This window comes from Podarcis liolepis, assembly GCF_965112155.1.
Source record: "Podarcis liolepis genome assembly, chromosome: 8".
Classification (NCBI taxonomy): Eukaryota; Metazoa; Chordata; class Lepidosauria; order Squamata; family Lacertidae; genus Podarcis; species Podarcis liolepis.
In genome coordinates this window covers 36,095,418-36,117,838 of record NC_139560.1, presented here as the reverse complement: position 1 = coordinate 36,117,838, position 22,421 = coordinate 36,095,418, and the positions used below count along the sequence as shown (strand labels likewise).

Below are 22,421 nucleotides of genomic sequence, written 5' to 3'. Positions count from 1 at the left end.
GAACTTAGCTGATGAGGAGGTTAAGGCGGTAATGACCCATTGGGCCAGAGATTTTGGCCGTAATATTTATTATGAAGAGTGGGAAAAACTCTGGAAACAACATCTAAAATTTACGGCCTGTGTGACACTTAAGGAGAACCTAATGAAAATGTTTTATCGCTGGTACCTGACTCCGGTTAAGTTAGCCAAAATGTATGGATCCTGCAACAAATGCTGGAAATGTAAGATAAGGGAAGGCACGTTCTACCATATGTGGTGGGAATGTCCAAAGGTCATAAGGTTCTGGGAGAGTATCTATGATGAAATGAAAAAAATACTAAGATATACCTTCAATAAAAGACCAGAGGCGTTCTTGTTAGGTCTGGTAGGAAAAGAAATTAAGAAGAAAGACTACAAATTGTTCCAATACGCAACAACGGCAGCAAGGGTCCTATTAGCAAAAAATTGGAAGCAGGAGAGTATCCCAACAACGGAGGAATGGAGAAGCAAATTATTAGAATATGTGGAGATGGATAGGATGACATGTAAAATTAGATATACAAAAGATCAGAGATTTGTTGAAAATTGGGAAAGTTTCACGAAATATCTGAAAAGTTTAATCGATGAACAGACAACACTAGTAGGTTTCCAAGAAGCTCTGTAAGAGAAAAGGGTAAAGCTAAAAGAAAATGGAAGGAGAAGAATGACTTATGGCTTTACAAATACGGAAATGCGGATTGATTGTTTAATGTTATTTTGGACGATTCGTGAAATGACTGAAGGAAGTCAACTCTTTTCTTTTCTTTAAGTGACAGATATGAGTTTTGATTAAGTTTGCTATGTATTTTGACTTTTGAAAACTAATAAAAATTACGCATGAAAAAAAAAATAAATAAAATAAAACATTAAAAACAAAATGCAAATAAGATCAGTAAAGGGACCCCTGACCATTAGGTCCAGTCGTGACCGACTCTGGGGTTGCGGCGCTTTATTGACCAAGAGAGCCGGTGTACAGCTTCCGGGTCATGTGGCCAGCATGACTAAGCTGCTTCTGATGAACCAGAGCAGCACACGGAAATGCCATTTACCTTCCCACTGGAGTGGTACCTATTTTTCTACTTGCACTTTGATGTGCTTTTGTACTGCTAGGTGGGCAGGAGCTGGGACCGAGCAAGGGGAGCTCACCCCATTGCGGGTATTCGAACTGCTGACCTTCTGATTGGCAAGTCCTAGGCTCTGTGGTTTAACCCACAGCGCCACCCGCGTCCCCCCATTAAGTCTGGTAAGACTTGCCAAAACGAAAAGGTTTTAACAGGTGCCAAAAACAATACAGTGAAAGCACCTGCTTAATATCAATGGACAGGGAGTTCCAAAGTGGATGACATGAGCCCCACAGCATTGTCAGGATTGGGAAGAAACAGAGGGGCTCCTGCTTGGTTGAAACTGGAACCTGAGGAGGGAGGCTCTTCCCAATGTGCTTCAGCTTCACCCAATTTGAAAGGGGAAGTGGGGGTGCCAGTTCTTCCTCCTGGCAGAGCAGAGAGTTTCAGTGGAGATTGGGGAGGGCCGTGGGCAGCTGAGAGAGGATACAACTCAGGAGGCTGTGACATGCAATCAGGAGCCTGATGAGAAGGATGTACCATTATTGCCTAGAACTAAGTGCCATCCAGAGAGGAGCACACAGTTGCAATCCTGACAGCCTCACAAAGCAAACGAGTTCCACAAGTTGGCGTACAATGCCTCTTTAAAAGTTTAGCTAGTGGGGCATGCCCCAGTCTTCATTGCTCCTATCTGTTCTGAACACCTTGCCTGATTCCTGAACTCCTGAATTGGGTAGACTTTGGTCTTTCAAATTTCAGTGACACCCTGTGCAAGGCCAAAATTTTGCGCCCCCACCTCTTGCCTTCCATTCTGCTCAATTCACTACATCATAGTTGTGATGTCATGCAGCACCTTCTAGGCTCAGCACCCAGTTCAGAAGAACTGGTTGCAGTTCCCTAAATCTGCCTCTGTCCGGAATCATGACTCCTGAGCTCTGCGTCTGCTGCCAAGCCTTACCATTACTTGCCAGTGTAAATAGCTTTTTTCTTAGTCACACTTAAGCGCTCCTGTCTGCATATGTTGGGTGGGCAGCAGGCCGTTGTAAGTGATGCCATACTGAAGGACTAAGTCCTTGCAAATGCAGAGGGAACATTTTGTGGTAGGCTGTGCAGGATGAAGCCACTGAGTAGGTGCATATAGGGGAAAGGCAATCCCTTCAAGTAAAATCTTTAGACAAGCCAACCCAGACTAATAACGGTGGATTTTGTTTGTCTGCGTAAGATTTTATTCAAAGATCTTTGCCATTGTGTGTCACTCTTAATATTTCTAATCATATCTATGTAACCATGCTATTATTTCATAGCACAGATATTTTCTGTTCCAATTCTTCTCATTAAAGCTCCTGCAATGCCACAGAAATATAACCTGTCAGAGATGGCTCCAAACAGAAGCTGCTTCCGGCATTCACTGCAAGGGGTTGCTGTAGCTCAAAACTGTTGAATACAGGAAATCAATTGAAGTGGAAATCAAAGCCAGTTAATTTTCCAAGATGGAATTCAGTCAAAAAATTAGTCAGAGTACCCTTCTTTAAGGACCACAAGAGTTAGGCATAAGCATCTTAATGATCCCCATTTACAGAAGCCCTGCACTAGGGTTTTTGCTTGTGCAATGAGGCTTCCCCCCTGCTCCCCTTGCACCCCCCAAATTGGCCCTGGGGGAGTCAGGAGAACCAACACCATGCAGGGGGAGGAGAGGATGGATCATTCTGTCTGGCAAGCTGCAATGCTTTCACAGACGGAACATTCATCACAGCGCGACATTGAAGTCCACCCTTTAATTTTCTACAAGAGTTGTGTTAATTACTGGTGTTAGAGAGCCAGTGGGTAATGCAGGGAAAAGAGCAACAGCTATTGAATAAGTGAAACCACTTTAGATTTTCTTTGGCAGTCTCCCATATATGTAATGGCCAGACTCATTAATGTCTGAAATCCAACCCAGATAGGAATTGAGCAGACTTTATTAAAGGACAAATGAATAGCTTGGAATGATTGAAATTAAACAGCACAGTTGTACCTTCCCTCAAATTCTTTCAGTGCAATTCTTGAGTAGGTTTATACATCCCCCCAACTCACTCCAATTTCTGATTTGCTGTATTGTTCAAAAGTCTGAAGTGAAAGAATATGTGAGCACTTGCAAAATCAGAGGTTTCCTGTCTCATCTTTCATTCATCCTGGTAAGAGCTTCTGTAAACCATCTGCATCCAGCTAAATACAGTGGAACGTATAAAAGCCAGGATCACTGCATGCACAAATACCTCCCAATTCCTTGTTTGTGAAAGGAGGGTGATGCTGCTTTCTTAGGATACTGATTTCATAATGTTCTATTCTCTAGACAGGCCCCAAAGGCAGCCTTTGTGATAAGGTGAGGACTGAAAATTCAAGAAGAAAGATAACACCATAAGCATTGTATATAGCTGGAGTGGGGAACCTCCGGTCCTCCAGATGCTTTTAGGCTACAAAACCCATCATCCTTGATCATTGGGGCTGATGGAAGCTGGAGTCTAACAACATCTGGAGAGCCACAGCTTCTCCATCCCTATCTAGCACATTTAAACAAAAGCTATAGGTTATTTGCATGTGTGATTAATTAAAAGGAGGAAAGCCCGAAGGCATAGCTACCCACTATGCATTTGGTGTAAGTCAATCCAATTCATTCTCTCCCATCACTTGGAGACCATCATAGTGGGCAACAGCATTCTTTCTCTCTCTTTTTCCTATTTATCTTTCAGTTCCTGTCATAGCTTATACACTGATACACTCTCTGTCAGACCAGACAGCCACTCACTCACTCTTTGTGTCCAAAATCCTTGTTCTGATACTCCTTTTGTGGTTCCCTTGATCTTGAAGCTGCTTATTAGCACATCATAGTGATGTTGTATTAACATTTCAGTGATGCAATGTTTGATCAAAAGTTCCTTGAGAGTTCCTTTGAGAGAAACAGGGTAACCTTTTCTCTATGCAATTACTTTTTGGTGTCCTTTTATGCTATCATCCTTACCTCTACACAATGATATTCTCTGGTTTAATTCACAAATATTGAATATTTCAAAGGCCACTTTGATCTTTCTCTAGCCTAGCGAACTGAGGTGTTCCAAATTCTATCCCTCCCCCCTGCCATTTCCACTCATCAGTGCTTGGTTGTGCTAAACTCCGTCTCCTAGGCTATCCAGTTTGACAAGCCCCATCTGCCCCTCACTTTATTCTGCAGCATGTTCAGAAACCACCTTTCTTGACCATTGGAACCACTATTGGTATCATCTGCTTAATCTGCTGGAGCCTGTCTTTGCATGCAGGGCGAGGTCCCTAACTCACCGAGAGTTTGAGACCCATCAACTACCCTCACCTGGTTTTGCTGGCCATTTGAAGTTGTCACCGGGGTGTGGCCACTGTCACATGCTGACAGCTTCTAGAAGCCACAGGTGAGTGCTGAATGTAGGATGGGAACCAAAGGTGGACAAACTACCCCAGAAGAAACACAGCGTGCCCCCACCAGAGGTATTACCCCTCCCCTAACACCCCCTACACCTAGCAAATAGCATACTTAGAATTTGCTATTAAGAAAAAGCCAAAATCCCCTTCAGGCCTCTACAGCAGCTTGTTTCCTGTACAAGGGAACTGAATATATTTCTATGAACTAAGGTGCAAGGTGCAACAATCCATAATATTTTGTTGTTGGGAAAATGTTACTCCTGTTCTCCCTGCACTAGGGCAGCTACTGAAAATTGTGTAAACTTGTATGATGGTTACCACAGTCATTTGGCTTTCTGTATGTTTGTTTTCTTTCCCTACCTCTTTTGTATTTTTATTTTTATTTTAGTTCTAGTCCTATTCCCCCTTTTCAGAGCTTGAATGCAGAGCATCTGTATTTAGAAAGAGCAACAGGCAAACGAATGAGCAATCTCAGTCTCAGCCATGGTGATCTCCCCTGGATCAAGATTACCCTCATTTCCAATGTCCATTGCACACAATGACTGAATTCCAGCACTGCATCCAGGCTAAAGCCTGGAAACTCTTTTGTTAACTGTATCCATTTTTTCTGTGAAGTATTAATTATTATTTGCATAGATAAAATACTGCTTTGAATATGAAACACAAAAGCCACAAGATGTTTAAGAGCTGTAGTTATTTCAGGTCATCATTGAATCTGAAAGGGCCTTTTAAGATTTACATCCTCTGAAAGCAATTTGTTACTCTCCTTTGAAGTATATGTTAGTTATGTTTGAGTTGCAAAAGAATATGGGGAAAGAACTTTGGGTGCGATCCATCTGAAATCCAGCATACCACAAACAGGCATCTGCTTGAGGACTGGGGTTCCTCCTTCCTCTCCTTCCCCTGCAGCCCCCCACCCCCCATGAATAACCCAAATCCACTGTAAAGATGGGAGAAAAGGCTGAAAAGAAAACCAGATGTCCCATTGGCCAAGCAAGCAGATTCATTGGATTCTGCCCTTTGGCTATGGGAACAACGAAGTATTTACTTCAGGCATTTCATTCAGTTAGTCTCCTGGCTCTGGGCAGATAGAAAACTCAGACTCAGATTTTGGTTTCTCCCAAAATCTGTAACACTCAAGTCAGTATGGTACAAAGACAAGGCACAGCTTATCCCTATAAGCCTATGAGGACCTGTTAGTGTCTTTTAACAGACAGCCCAATCAGGTTAGAGAAAAGACAGATAGGAAGCAGTTATTAAGCAATGTTTTTAATGTTTAGTGTTATATATGGAAATGGAAATGGTTTTTCATTATGTATCAGCTTAAAGAGAAAATGGATTTGAATATGTGATATGTTGTACAGCCCAAATAGCTTTATAAAATAACTGTTGTGCATAAGGCCACAGCTGGAAATGCCACAGTGAAGCTTATTCATGCACCATGGACAAGTCCAACAAAGAGGGGGGAAATAGATGAATATGAATAACTCAATTGAGATGATCTAAGTCCTGCTTAGCTTACATATGCACTCAAAGTGTAAATACTGGTAGAATCCTTCTGCAGTCTTGCACTGTCCAAAAAAAAAAGTGATCTTAGGGGGAAATAACCAGAGATATATTTTCTTCTTTAAAATATTCCATAGTGTTTCTTAACAGAGGGTTTCATCTCTTTGATTTATCTGCAAAACAGAAGGACTAATATACCCTATAGAGTTTGGCAAGAATGAAAACAGAAAAATATGTTGTTTTATCTCAACCCAAAATTCTACCTTTTAGTGAGTCCATAGATCATTCATGACGTAGCTGTTCTGGCAGTTTTATTTGCAACTCTGGTGAGATACCCAGAGGAATGTTTTTAAAGTCAAGATGTAAGCCTCTGGATGTTCACTTTTGTGCTTCACAAGAATCAAGGGTATTAATATTTAGGAAAATGCAGTAAACTCATATAATTAAACATTCTGCTAAATAAATGAAATGGCTTCTTTGAAAAGCATGCAAAGAAACAGGACAATTGCTTAGACTTTGTAGATATATTTCATCTGCAATTAGCCAGTGAAGTGTTAGTATCGCATAGACCAGCTTTGCAACCTGATGCCCTGTAGATGTTTTGCACTACAATTCCCATCAGCCCCAGGGCACCAGGGTGGCAAAGTCTGACACCATTATTATTTGACTCCATAAACATCTATCTATCTATCTATCTATCTATCTATCTATCTATCTATCTATCTATCGGCAAGGAGGAGGAAGCAAACATTCCGCCTTTGTAATGTTAACTTTCACATTTGCCTTCCCCGAAGTAAATTTAAACGAAGATAAATATGGGCCAGAGAATAATGTAAATGTTGTGACAACTCCAATCCCTTCTGGTAAACCTCGCTGTAGAACTTATTGCCCGCAAAATTACTTTGAATTCCAGGAGAGCCTGTTGGCCGTGTTGATTCATGGTAATAGCCTCTGTTAGAGAACTGGATCACCTCTGGTGTTTGTCTGCGACTAACAGCATTTCTTTGAATTATAGGACTGCGGTAGTATAGTGGAGTCCAGCTCCAGTCGGGAGAACAACAGTGGGGCTTGAAATCACTGCTGTAAACCCAGCATGGGGGAATGACATCTTCTAAGTTTATAAGTTGTGACATTCTAAAGTAGTGTAAAGGATCACACCGGGTTACATATGACCTACAAAGGCAGGCTCTGAAACTCATTAGGCACTGCAGCCTGACAGAAAGTGTTGCTTCATTGCTGTTCTTGATAGTTTTTCTGCCCACTGGGAACGCAACACGAAAGCCTTCTTGCACAAATTTGAACTGGGAATACCTGTGTAGATGGCTAACCTTGCTATTTCCCGTGTGTGTGTGTGTGTGTGTGTGTGCTGAAAAGACAACTTTATTTTTATCACACTGAAATATAATGATCAATATGGAAAATACTATTCAATCTTAGAATTCAGGGCAGATGCTACTATATGTCTCAAAAATTATTGGCAACCCTTCTTTTTTATAAACAAAACTTTGGAATTTGAAAGGTGTGTCTGTTTCTTGAATAATGTATTGCTTTTATCCCTGCACATAAATATATGCAAATGAGTATTTGATTTTAAATTACATTTATGTAATTAAAGTGATTAATGGAAGAGGCCTCCTGTACACACCTGCATAAGCAGGTATTATACATTCAAAATATTATATGCATGCTGCAAAATGCAAATTAAAGAAAATTAAACTGTAAATAAAATAGAACTGTTTATAGGCAGTGGTGCAATGGAGGGGAAATGCAGGGAAGTGCTGCTCCACAATTTTTTTCCATAGTAGGAGATAAGATGCCATCTGTTGAAGCACCAAAGAGGTAAATTGCCTCTTTGCTCTGGCAAGTGAATGAGGTGATAAGAAGGCTGTCAAGTTTTACTATTGCTTGTGTCAGATTTGCATAGAGAAAGTCAGAAAGTGACAAAAATAACCAAGCAGAAGCTAGACCTGTGAGATTGTGAGCTAGGGGCTGGCCCAGGGACATGTAGTGAGCTTCACAGAGATTTGAGTTCAAGCCTTCACATTCTTGCTGATACACACTGACCACTCAGTGACCTAATCCTACCCTACTAACTAGAGGAAAAACTGGAAAGCAGAGGAGGATCAAGATTCCTGGTTATTACCCTCACCTTCCTGTGTTCAGTTAACAATGTAAACAAGCCGGCAGACATTGCTCTCTCTGTGCGATCAGGAACGCTGTAAAATAGAGAGTCCCCGGTTGTGAATACTCTGGGTCAGTGGTTCAAAACATAATTAGGGACATAACTGCTTTTTATTTATTCAGCTGTAATGGAGCAATGGAGACAAGTTTTTCCTACTGTCTTGGGAAAGGCAGTTTGTGGTAATATCACAAATTTTATGGTCTGCTTTTTAGTATACCTAAAATCCTTTGCTTATTAGGGGCCACCCCACATTTTCTTCGAAGAATTGCTTTGCACAGGTGAGTACCATAGAGCTATCAAAATTTTCAAAAGTAGGGAGTCCGTGGCTTGGCTTTTGAGAAATAGGGGGTTCTCAGTAATTAGCTAATTGGGAACCACTGTTCTAGGTTGCAAAAGAGAAGCAATGACTATCCTAGAAAATGCTAATAGTCCAAAGTGTGACCTGTGCTATGCCATGATTCTCAACTAATTGTCCTAATTCAGGGGTCGGCAATGTTCACCTTGCCTGGGCCGGTTCACTCCAGCGGAGATCCCTCCATGGGCCGGATTGTGTTTTCTGGTGTCTGCAATTGCACAGACGCAATTTCTGGTGCAGCGGAAGCGAGTCCCCGCGCCACGCTGTGCCAGTTTAGCGCAGTGCATGGGGACTTGCCGAGTGGGTGGCTCAGTTCGGGGGTGGCTTAGGGGCCGGTTAAATGACCCCTGTGGGCCACTTGTGGCCCATGGGCCTTAGGTTGCCTACTCCTGTCTTAATTCATGGTCCTTAGTAAGCCTAACACTCTGCTGCTGATTCTGTGCTGCTTCCTTAGTTTCAGTTTTGATAACTCCAAGTAAGCATGACTCATTGGATAACCTTACAGCTATGGTCTGTAGGAGGCAGTAGAAGGGGACATTCGTAAGCCTTCTATTTTGCCCAAAGCCACTTCAGTGGCACAATTTATTTATGCAGGTGCTCTAACCAAGTTCTGGCATTCATATAGTGTCTATGTCTATGGTAATTCAACAGTTTTACAGGTGCAATCTTATTTTGAAGTTCCTTCGCTTCAATATGGCTACTTCAGTGTTATTTACAGTGTATCCTGGAGAGTTAAAATGTTCCCCTTTGCCTTTTTTAAGGTTGCCATTTCTGATATCAGTCCATTCTGATTTGTGTCCATTCATTCTTTTGTGTAAATCCCAGCTTGTTTGTCCTATGTAGAATGCAGAAGTGCATTGCTGGCAGATGATGGCACATATCATATTAGAAGATGAATGAATCCCTGATGTTGCAAATGAACACCCAATGATGTGGGTGATATTTTATGGTCCTGCAACAGTGTTGCTAGAGTAGATATGTGAAGAAAGGTAGCATCCGGATCTGCCAAAAGGGTTTACCTGATGTGCGTAATTTTCAACAACAGAATTATGATTGTGCAATTGGTACAGAAAGCATGCAGGTCTGAGTTGTGGGTCCATATATTCATATTTTGTTATTATCAGGTAGATTCTGCATGCATACCTTTGAAAGTGCAACTTGTTTGTGGCAGTGTACTGATCAGAGTAAAACCCAGTGATTCACTGGAGCCTTGGGTCAATTATTGGACAGTCCTATACGTAGCAGTGTGGTTTGTGAACTAATAGAATCTCTTGGGCTGACCATCTGCATGTGAACTACAGCACTTCATAAGGAAAGGAAACTGAGTGGACATCTAGCTGATAGGATGTTTGAAACAAGGGGTCAACTTGGGGGCTTCTGAGCTTGTTAGGCTGTGACCCCTATTGATCCAGGAATGGGGCTATAGTCATGTCTGTACTCACTGCTTGTTCACAATTATTATTTTTCTACCTGTAAATGCACAGGGGCCATGTAAGGCTGACTCTTAACATCCCACTGCTCTGAGCGCACACAAAACAATACTTTCCAAATGAGAATGTCTGTCATCTCTGTTTGAACTTGAATGTTAAAAGGTACTTTATTAAAAGTGGTTTATCAGAGTCAACATCCACCATACCTAAAAATCTGGAAGTTAGATTAAATCGTACTTTATCCTATTGATGAGGCGCTGGACTGAAACATTCTGTACAGTTATAAACTTAATCATCCTCTAAGAATTGTCTGGACGCATTGTTGTGTGATTTCAGTTATTGCCAGGGCTAAGTGAATGTCTTTCAGGTCCTGGAGCTTGCTTTTGAAGTGCATTCCTCTGCCCACATCTCCCGCAACTCCTGTTTGAAGGTTTCACCAGGGGGGCTAATAAAGTCAGTCTGGCAAAGGCAGAGGGAAATACTACCACACAGTCCATTAGATCCTCAAACATTTCCTATGATAAGCTGATTTGATGGTGCCTTAGGTTTTCTGGCGAATGCCCATCCTTGGCATGTAGCGAGCTTCAGAGAAGAATTCAGTAACTGTCATTAATAGAGCGAGTGGAACATTTATTTCCTACAGTCCTTATATCATGCTTGTAAATTAATGTACATTGAAATAGTCTGGTGTTCCTTCAGGTCTTAAATATTAATGTGTGGGTTTAAAAAAAAAAACACACCCAAAAAACCAAAATCCTAAAGCACTACAATCTGGGTGTTCTTTTTTAAAAAAGAAAAGAAAAGTGGAAGAGTGAAAAGGAGCTCTGTAAGCAATGAATTCAAAAGACACTACAAGCATACCTTCCTCTGTTGTAGAAATTTTGTGTGTGTTTTTTTCCAATCACAGAACTGTTTTGATCTGTACGTGAAATGTGACAGAGCTTGAATCTATGAAGGACTGCTTTAAGTAACCAATGATGGAGGACTCTCCATGTGGTGGCCTGAAAGTGTGCAATGACTCACCATGCAGATCTATGCCACCACAACTGTAATTCACAACAGTGTCCATGTGGTAGCTGTTTGCTTTCCTGACTCTTAGTCATACTACTAGGGGATTCTGGAATGAACGGCAACTGGATGTGCTGGGGCCTGCCTTTTCATGCCCTGAGCTCAGGCCAAGCACGAACTCTTGAGGATTAGGTCATAAGAACATAAGAAGAGACTGATGGATTAGGCAAATGGTTCATCCAGTCCAACATCCTGTTCTCTCAGTCATCAATCAGATGCCCATGGGAAACCTGCAACCAGGAGATGCGGGCAAAGCAAACTGGTTATTGCGAAGACCAGCGAACAGGTTGGGAAGACAGAAGATCAAGCAGGTTCACACTTAGTTTTGAAAGATTCATAATTATTTGTTCTTAAAATTCTTATATGGGGGCTACTCATTTGATTTGAGGGTGTTTAATCCTTCCCTGCCCCATAATTTACTTGATTGAGATTGTCCCATCCCTAAGCTGCCATTTACTCCATGAGGGGGGGGGGCAGACAGAAGTGAACCAGGCATCTGTATTTCTCTCTTACCTCATTCCACCTCGAACTTTGATTTAGAAAATTGTGCTGGAGAGGAAAGTCCTAATTGCTTCCAGTCCCTGCACCACTTCCCTGGTTAAAGTACCAGATCCTCTCCCCCAGTGGGTGCATTTTGTAAACAAACAAACAAAATACTTCAGAACATCAGGCATGAGTCATCTGAAAGTGTGTGTTCTTTGGTGCTGATTGAAATGGCTTCAGACTACAGGTTGGCCAATGTCAGAAACAGGCTGCTGAAAGGGTCTTAGCTCAGCCACAGCACATCTAATTTGCATGCGGGGAAATAACCTCTTTATCAAATACTGGAGAGCCACAGCCAATCACTGGGTACTGATCTAGATGGACAAAAGATCTGATTCAGAATAGAGTAGCTTTATATGTTCTGTGTGCTGTTATATAAGACTTTGTTCGGCTCCAGTATGGTCATTCTTAGGAGATCTCAGGAGTGATTGCTCCTCCATACAGAATATTTCTGTCACATAGAAAATAAGTTTTTCGGGGACAAGGCTTTGGTCAGCATATGAGATCAGGCAATGAGGCAATAAGCAAGATGAAGGATATATTGTAAAAGAGTGAATATAATAAAACTCATTTGGTGTGCGTGAGTCAGCTGTCTGTCAGTCAGCCAAGGGAATACGGGGTTGCTAATCTTGATTCTGGAGCCATGTAATACTATTGTACCTTTAAAATATGCCTAGAGAGAGACTTCCACCAGCTGTGGCATCAGTTGCTACTGCAGCAAATGTTAAGGAGGCACAGAGGGCCTAGAAACTTTGCAGTTGTTTAGGGTTTGTGTACAGATTTTGGACTCATTCTTTGGCTTCTATTCCATCTAAATATGGCAGACATGAAAGCATAAGCTAGGAAATTATAGCATAAACTCAGAGCATTCACACCCTGCCTTTTTTATCAGTAAGAGGCAGCTATCTGCCTCCCCCACTAGAGAAAGTTCATTACGTTAACTGGGTCAACATGACATCCCTAGACAGAGTAGCAAACCCATCGTATTAAGAATCAATGTGTCTGTTAAAGAGCTGGAGGCAATGATGGGTTGTATCAACTAGACCATGAAATATGGCTCACCGTCTTCTAATCTCAAATTCCAGTTATCTTGTTAGAAGCCTTTAAGTTCTTTCTAACTTGAGTCTTTTAGCTTAGCATACTTTCAGGCACTAACTAAATGATAAGTTCAGAGGACAATGTGCTACAGAAGAAAGACAGATATTAGGAATGGACATAAAAAGATCTTCTACATAACATGTAAAAAATAAACCATGTTCCAAAATTATGTTAATCAGTACTACATTATTGGTGCTTCTCCACTGGTATGTACAGCAGAATTCTGAACAGTGCTCAACATTAAATATATATATAGAAAAATTAGAAACTCACACAGGATCTGCAGGATTCTGAATAGTTATTATTGTGTTTCAAAAGATATAATAAAATTATTTGGAGAGCGACTGTTGCAGATGTTGCTTATACCCAATTATAGGGCATCTCCCTCATTCAGCAAAGGTCTCTGAGCCCCCAGAGAGGCTGTTAATGATGGTTATTAGGAGAGGAGGGGGAGGTAAGTCATCTTCTACCAGCTCCTAGCTATGCACTTTTCTCTAGATCTAACCCACTGTGTTTTTATTATCAATATTTATTAATTAATTTGTTTAACAAAAATTTGTACACCGCTTGATTGTAAAAAACAAACAAAGAAACAAAACTCTCAGAGGTTACAGCCCTCCCCTTCCCTGTGTTGTTGTAAGCTGCCCTGGTAATGTTGATTGATACTAAAGGCCTGGTTCTAGATTTCAGAAAATGATAAGTATTGCTTGGAAGCACATGCAGAGTTAACATTTTACTCTTATTAAACAGTGCAAAATAGGTGGTGAAACTTAACATAGTTTGCAAATGTTAGCACATCACACCTCAAGCAAGATGCCACCACAAAAGTATTCATATTTTAAAGATGTGTGAAATCCCATGCTTAAAAATTTCTGCAGAAAGAACATGGGGAGCATAGAATCCAACTCCTAGGGGCCAAGGGCCTCCCCCCAAGTTGATGGGCATTGACATTCAAATGGTTTTTGTGTGCTGCACCATGTGATTGATTATGTGGGGTGGAGCTTACTTGTCTCCTCCATTTTTTTTTCAAGTTGTCACCCTTGATGGGTAGAATGGCAGCTCTGTTTATATTCTAGAAAAGGTGTACATTTTCAGGGGAAGACTTTGGTCTTTCAGATTTCAGTAAGGTCAAAATTTAGTGCCTCTCACCTTCCATTCTGCTCAATTCACTACGTCATAGTTGTGACACCATGCAGTGCCCCTAGTTTTGGTGTCCAGTGCAGCAGAAATGGTTGCACTGTCCTAAATCCACCTCTGACATTTGGAGGGGGGGGGGTAATCTGAAAACTGTTCACAGAGCACTTTGACTGCAGTCCTGTGGTCCATGATAGGGCATCCCAAGGAACATCCGACAGATTGGATCTCCCTCTCCAGCATCAAGGACAGAACTCCAGTATTGTCAAGGGAAGTTGAGTCTGGTTCCATCATCCACCCCTCTTTGCTGATCCTGAATCCTGATTCCCTGTCCCAGCCAACACTGGGGCTCTGGCATCAGTTGGGCCACAAAGATGGCTTATCAGGGGCATGCTAGCAGAGGACCAAGAATCTGCTTGGATCCACAGTCATCCCAGTACCTTGATCAACTCCCAAATTGGGAAGAAATTTAGGCACACTCAGGAATGTCCAGATTTCTCCTTCTCATTGCCTCTAGTGGAAAGAATGTATACCGATACATTTTTAAAAAGAATAACCCAGAAGTTGATGGAGGACCACAGAGAGTTCCTCTGCCCTCACTGCTGCCCTGTCAATTTTAGCAGGGTGTAGGGTGAGGTGCTTAAATCACATTTAGACTTTGCCCACTCACCTTTGGAATACAGCCTTGGTGCCAAAGTAGAGAAAAAAGCACACATGCTCTCCTTTCCAAAGTCCCTTTGCACCTTAAAACATCTCTGTCCATCTCTGTGCCTTCAAAAAGTATCATGTAAGGCAGTTCCCAGCTGCATAAGTTCTGCATCAAATTATTTTACAGTGTGATATATAAAATCCAGAGTCTTACTGAAGCCTGGTGAGTGCTTCTGAGCTGCAGAATGAAGAAACACCAACACTAATGAACACATTTATATGGGTACTTTGAGAGAGAGAGAGATTTTCTCAAGAGGATTGAGCTTTGCCCTATACATACCAATAAACTTCATGTGAGAGGAGACTGAATTAGGAGTCATTCACCTGGAAGAGGCAAGTGTGTGTGCATGTGTGGAGGAGGGGAGAGGATCAGCTTCCAGAAACAGAATTAGAGGAGCACAGAGTATGTGTCTGCTTCTTCTTAGATGTGGTGCTGCAAGAGTTTGTCATAGAGATTGTGGCCCATGATAGGAAACAATGAACATTTTATGTGGGTAAATGAATCCTCCTTCAAATGGTGTTGAGGAGTAGCCAATATGGTTCCCTCCCAATGTTGGATTACAACTTTTATCATCCTGTACTGTTGTCTGTGCTGGCTAGGGCTGATGAGAGTTGCAGTTCGATAGCATCTGAAGGGCTACCCCCAAGAAATGGATATTGCTGAGCCACAAGATATTGTTTGTGTTAATTAACCATAGTTCTAAATCAAGCAAATGGTGGGTTGGGGAATATTTGAGGTGCATCATTTGGAGTGGGTGGAATAGATGATAATGTTCAGGAAGAGGCGGGAGCCTGTTTTTAATGGTTAAGACTCAATCACATTTCTTAAAACTTTACTATTTTAGTCATTGCAGTTAAACTTTATTCCACCCCAAGATGATCTCAAACTTATCTGTGAATAATTGGGTGCATCACATTCTCTTTTGTTATCAGTGAATACAAGTTACATTCTTCCAATTGAGGCTGGGCAAATTGCCAAGGAAGGCTATTTTCATTAAGACATCGATAAACCAAGCAGTGCACACCAATTGGCCCACTGCAAATTGGTGATTAACCTAACAGTTAGATGGGCTTTTGTGAGTGCAGCCTTATTAATCAAGCATCGGTTGGGTTAATCAAGATACCAAAAGTAATTTGTTGGAATAAATATTTTATTGCCATTAATAAAGCAAAAGGGAATATCTTAATGAATTTCCTTCTAATAACATTCAAGCTGTGGACTCCCCACGCCCTTTAATATCTACATTTGCAAGATTTAATATTTGCCATTGGGTAGGGAAGTCATTCAGTGTGCACAACTTGCTCAAACATCAGTCACCCATCTAATTACTGGTGTGTCTGATTTCTTCAACTAAGTATTAGTGGACATAAACTCTGTTTATAAGGAATGTGTTCTGGGTTTCTCTCTCTCTCCCTTTCTGGTAAGTTGGGAATTGGAGTCTATGGTGGCAGTGGGGAAAGGACACACTTAAATGGCCAATTCAGAAGATGAAATCTATGTATAGAACTTTTGCAAGGTCGATTTTCCATGTCATGTCAATATCATCTGCAACTGACAACTACAACTACAAATGTTGAATCACTTTCATTTAGGAATTTTGTAGGCCAAGATCAACATGCAAAGAGAAAACACAGTTCAAACAATGATCCTTTTATCAAACAGGTCTAAGTAATTATTTAGTAGCATAAAGCATACCAAACCTTCATGTCCCCTGCTCTGAGTATATGGAAATTACTCAGGGCACTAAGTGCTTAATGCTTTCTTGAACTGACTCATTGTCCTTCAAGCTGAGAAGAGTATTATTTTAGGGAAAATATATTTGTTCAGAGAAATCTTGGCATTGCTATGTAGAAAGAGATTTGTATAATATGTTTGAATCCTCAGATTGTTATATTTGCCTTCATATAATTTTATCCTGTGTAGTGCCCTGAAACCTAGTGAGTATAGAGCAGTATACAATTTTTACAACTACTACTACTAATGTTTTTCTTTTACTTTTTGTTACAGGTTGTAGTTTTGTTCTTGTTTAAATGATTTATTGTTTGTTTGCTTTTTAGACTGTACACTACATAGAGATTTTTGAAATATTATAAATAAATAAAAACAAGTCAAACTCTTGAGTAGATCCATTGAGGTCAATGAATTTAAATTCAAACTTAAGTCCATTGGTTTCAGTGGGCCATCCCTGAATATGACTTAGGCTACAATCCCCACCCTTACAGGCCTAGGTATAAGCCCCACTGAATTCAGTAGGACTTCCTTCTGATTAGAAATTGTTAGGATTGCGCTATTAGTCTCCTACAACCCAAGATTAGCACTCTGTGAGAACACTCAGAGCTGTTCTGCCTTTGGATTTTTTTATCACATATCTGGGGCACTCTCTTCTAACAAGTATTGTTTGCCCAGAGACAAGGCTTCTTTTCTTGGCTGCAGCTAAGGAAACATTTTGTCATTGTTGGAAGACAAACAACTAGATTCCCTAAGCTCTTGTCCTGAAGCACATATGACAGTGATATAAGGTTAAGTGAGTTTTTAGAATACCGCCTTATTCAAAATATTGTCACAATGTGTCTGGTTCATCCCTTAGGATTCTGAAAGTATTTGAGATAGTTTCCAAAATCCATCAGTAAGAATTTTCTGGAGCTTATGAATCACATCAGAACATGGCATTTGCAACTAAGTTAAATGCCTGAAACAATGAGTGTTTGAAATCTGTTATATAATACCTGCATGTAGCAGACAGTTTTGAAACAATGCTAAACACTCATTGAGGTCAAGTACCTCTCAAGTTGGTGTTTGCTTTCCATTCCTTTCTGAAGATACTGGCTGCAGATGTTTGAATCCACCCACCCACTGCAGCCATGAGGACTAGAAAAAGAAAAGTTATAGTTCACAGAAAGTTTTGCCCTAGATTCCAAATCAAACACCAGTCAAAAATAGTGCTGGCAAACTTGAGAATTCACTGTGCCTGCATCCCATGAAAACAAATGAGGCTTAATCACCAATGCTCTTAAATGCCACTAATTTCAATGGGCTTTTAGTGTATATGGCGTTCTCAGGCCAAAACATTTATTTTAAAAAACTGGTGTCGTTCTTGAAAGTGCCTGCATGTTTGAATTCGGGACTGTTCTAGCAATGCATTTTTTAAAAGTAAAAAATAATAATAAATTAAGAAAATGAAAATAAATTATGTTGTACTGCAGCCTTAGCACTGCTGCATAAGTTATAACTAATGGGTTTTCTCCTTTTGTTTTCCCACAGTTGATTGGCTTTGTTTATGCCTGTTACGTGATCAGCATTTTCATGGAGGAAGAGGACAGCTGTAAGTACTGAATACACACCTACCCATCACTGGAGCCACAATGCTGGGGTGAGATTTAGTATTACGCTACAGCCAACTGCTCAGAACTGGCGGCTTATATTTGCAAAAGGCATCCTTTCATTGATCACCGGTAGCTTTGTCCTAAATCAGTCCTTTTTCTGCAGGAAGTATATGCATGTGCTTTGCAAAGGCTTACACAACCAACATTTTCCTAAAATGTGCCTACAGTTTCATTGATATTTGGCATGCCAACTTGGTTAATGGTGATAAACAATGATATTGGAAAAGCTATGTTTTCCATTGTAGTGGCAATTTCTTGTAATGCAATGTGATTCTGGCATGTGGGGGGATCTAGAGAGCACCCCTACACATTGAAAGAACATGTGAGGGGCTTTCATGCACCAGCTCCGCCCCACCACTGTGTATTGTGGCCGCAGCCCCACTGCCCACACATTCAGCCAGCATCCGGTGCATTGAAGCTCTCGACTCTTGGTGATTGCACAGATGTCAGGATATGTGGCTGCACTGTGCTTTGCAGGGGGCAGGCAAGAACTAGCCAATGTGACCCTGCAATTCCCAATATGTGTTCTTTCTATGTATTTATATGGATGTCTGAATCCCCACCTCCCAGCCATCCACTTATCCCCCTCCATCTTCCTTCCCACTTTGACCTGCAGTTTTTGAGGCACATTTTTCTCGTTCCTGAAAAGTTGGAGCGTATGACAGATGATTCCACAGAGAACATAATATGAAGGAATGGAAAACAATTCTAGCATCCCTAAAGATCCAATTTCCTCATGACTGTACCAATTCTTTGAAATGAATGCTCTGACATCCTTACCACGTTTATCACTGTTCTGACTGTCTTCTGGGTCAGCCTGATCTTTGGGAATGGATGATTTTTGGCTCATTGTCTGTCTTTTGTCTCTGTGCCGCATAAGGATCTATAGCAGCTGGATTTTACTCTAAATAAGAGAGATACACAGCTTTGGAAACCATCAAAATTGTATAGTTTTACAGCTTAATTCCAGCATTGTCAGCCAAGACCCCATCTTTGCTAAATGTTGAAAACACTATTATACCACTTGAAACAGTCATGACTTGCCCCAAAGGATCCTGAGGATTGTAGTTTGTAAAGGGTGCCCTGGCAGAGCTCCAGTTTCCAGAGATCCCAGGGAAGAGGGGTTGATTTTTATTTTTTGTTGTTGTTGTTTAGTCATTTATTTGTGTCCGACTCTTCGTGACCCCAGGCACTCCTGTCTTCCACTGCCTCCCGCAGTTTGGTCAGACTCATGCTGGTAGCTTCGAGAACACTGTCCAACCATCTCATCCTCTGTCGTCCCCTTCTCCTTGTGCCCTCAATCTTTCCCAACATCAGGGTCTTTTCCAGGGAGTCTTCTCTTCTCATGAGGTGGCCAAAGTATTGGAGCCTCAGCTTCAGGATCTGTCCTTCCAGTGAGCACTCAGGGCTGATTTCCTTAAGAATGGATAGGTTTGATCTTCTTGCAGTCCATGGGACTCTCAAGAGTCTCCTCCAGCACCATAATTCCACTCTGCAAATGGTAGCTCTGTGAGGGGAATGAGTGTCTCCTACCATCTCTCAGTACCCTTAACAAACTACATCTGCCATGATTCTTTAGGGGAAGCCATGACTGTTTAAAGGGGTGTGATGATACTTAAATGTCTAGTGCAGAAGGGGCCCCATGTGCATTGGCCTTTAAGACTTTCTTTAATGAAATATCCTTGCCTTATTCAGTTCACCGAAGTTATTGGTCTGAAACCTGGCAGGAAGGCTTAAAAATTAATAACAGCCACCTCTTTCATTGCCGTGTAGGGCTTAAAGGGATATGGTTGAGGATCAGCCAATGAATGCATTCCAGAGGGCAATAAAGGAATGTTGTTTAAAGTGATTGCTCTTCTAGTTTTTGTCTCATATGGGGACATCTTTCATTATTTATTTCAAATGACTTGTAATTCAGTAGTCACAACATATGTATGCAGTCCCAGGTTCATTTCACATTAATGAATCCCAGGTAGTAATTAACACTCAGAAAAATGGCTCTCTGAAATTTTGTAGAACTGTGTACACATCCATTTTCCTCAATGGAGCAATAGTAGGCTCCTCGTTTCACTTGGCAAAATAACACTGGACAAAAATATTAATTCCTCACCTCTCAGCACTATGGTTCTGAGCTGAAGTACTGTATGTCTTTCCTACAGCTGTTGCTAGCTTAAATGTATAGATCTCTTGGCTCTCCAGTGGTTTGTGCAGTTTGTCTCCCTGCACATACTTTGAAAAAGCAGCCATTGGAGAGGAGGTAGATCCAGGTCAGGACCATGACTCAGGGGTGTGGAGGTTAATCCTTTTCCCCACACTATTTTCCCTGCTGGAAATTGCTCCCCTTTCCTGCCCAAGCTCCTCTTTGCTAAATGTGCTAATGCCCAATGTGACAGGGCTAAGTGTTTGTCAAGCATTCTGTTTGCCAGACATGCAATTTTATGAAATGCCGTGGCTTGAGTGGTTTCTTAGTAGTCGCACCAACAAGCTCCATGGAGTAACTGGGGTGGTGTTCTACCAGGGGTGGCACGTGTAGGTTGAAGGGAAGGTGGAGTAAAAGTTTGGAGAGCATATATTTCCTCTCACTTCCCACTATCCTCAGAAATATCTGTGTGCACATGTGTGCACATGTTCATGAGAAAGAGAAAGGGATAATGTGCTTGGTTAGAAAAGAGATGAAATGCAGATTCTTGCCCTTTTAGTGACTCTTCTGCCAGATCCAGTTCCCATAGGTTATTGTTCTCCCATTACCTTCACTCATATATTTGGAAGGATGCATCAGTCCAGTATAAAGATTATTGTAGCTCAAAAGGATTATAATGGGTGGGGGACATGTTAAATAAGCATTTCAGCAACACACTAGTATTCTCCCACTAACAACAAAGTCTGTTTATATTAATTACTTCCTTTCATTTGTCAGCCTTTCATTTGTATCTGTATTAATCTTAACCTGTGCTATATATAGAATTAAAATTACACTCAGAGCAGACGGAAAACAAACTCAGAAACTTATTATCTTGCCAAATGGTAGGCTGAGAGCAGTCTGGAATGGAATGGGGGAATGGAATAATATTTAGTTTTACATATACATGTCACAGGCAACTGGAGAAAAAAGTTTACATGTTCTTTACTTGGGGCCACTGATACTTTTTAATGTCCCATTGTTTCAATAAAAGTTAACTGCATTTTCATATGGCGTTGTTGTTGCGTTTGAGTTCAAAGACATGGACAAAATAATCTGCAAACATAATTGGCTCCTCAATGTAGAGGTACCTTTTAAGCCCCTAAAAGCAATTGAAATAAAAAAGATTCTTCTAACGTCCAGGAATGGAAGTCACAGTTCCTAAATTTGTTACACAGTGTAATTTATATCAAGCTATTATTTAAAGTTAATATATTCTAGGAGCCCCCATATCATTCTTTGCCAATTCTCGAAGGAGAATGTTGCATAATAGCAGAATCTTCTGACACCCACAGAGAAATAGCCAGCTGCTATAGTATTAATTAACACATAATACATTATTGCCCTTCCTCTCAAGCTGTAATATTTGACTGCACTAAATGAAATATAATGCAGAATTTACACATGAATACCAGCCATCTGTTGTTAACATTCTAAATAAAGTGAGGTTTGTTTTTAGTTGTTCCGTTCAATATTTATACAGCTAGGTATTATGCACCCTTCCTCTCAGTAACTTTTAATTAAAAAAAGCATTTTCATGAATATTTTCACATTAACAAGAACAAGTTGGATCCAGACTACGTTAGGCACACTTTAGCCTCAGTGAAAGCAAGAGGACTTAAGTTTGTGATGATTAACTTATCCTGTTGATTTCAGTGAGACTAACCTAATCTAGATCAAACCTATTGTTCTCATTAACAGTGTTGCTAGATTTGGTTGGATGGTTTTGAAGTAAACAGCATACTGTAGTACTATTTTGAAAAGAGCTTCTACACTAACAGACATTGGGAACTTCCACGCCAGCTGTATCCTTCATATTCCGTGTCTGAGATACTACTTTTTAAGTCCATATTCCTAGGGAGCAGAACATGTCCCAGTTTTCCCACTCACCTCATATTATGTGGGTGTTCCATAAACTGAACAAATCTGATAGGTACAGTGGAAGGCAGGTATGGTCACAAATAACTGGCTTTTGTGAACCTGATTCAAAACAAAACTAAAAGTAGTGCTTTTCTGACATGTGTGACATTTCTTGTGGGGGCCTGGAGGGCATTACAATATTTCCTTCCACTTATTTTCTGGGAACAGTCATAGTAAGTTGCCTTAAACAATATATGAATTAGCTTCAAAACTTAAGTTTAGTATATATTGCAGTTGACTGACTTATTCATAAGAGCAAAAGGTTTCTGGTGAACAATATCTAGAAAACTGTGCAGCACGTACAGTTGAAAAATGTTTATTCACATCAGTGTGTGTTCATGACTACATAGTTCTCAAGACACTGCTCAAGAGTGCATCTCAGGTTGCAATTCACATTCAATTGGGG

General features: G+C 40.8%; 1 protein-coding gene across 4 annotated transcripts in view; it reads left to right on the top strand.

Moving 5' to 3' along the window:
* The window catches only part of NKAIN3 (sodium/potassium transporting ATPase interacting 3), a 200,826-nt gene that overhangs the window by 168,597 nt on the left and 9,808 nt on the right, over positions 1–22,421 (top strand). For 2 of the 4 annotated variants that reach the window (XM_083518081.1, XM_083518079.1), the window contains one exon: positions 17,795–17,855. In XM_083518081.1, the coding sequence (XP_083374207.1) occupies positions 17,795–17,855 (61 nt within the window). Of the gene's footprint in view, positions 1–17,794; positions 17,904–22,421 lie in introns of all 4 variants that reach the window. The other 2 variants (XM_083518082.1, XM_083518080.1) reach the window with 1 other exon arrangement.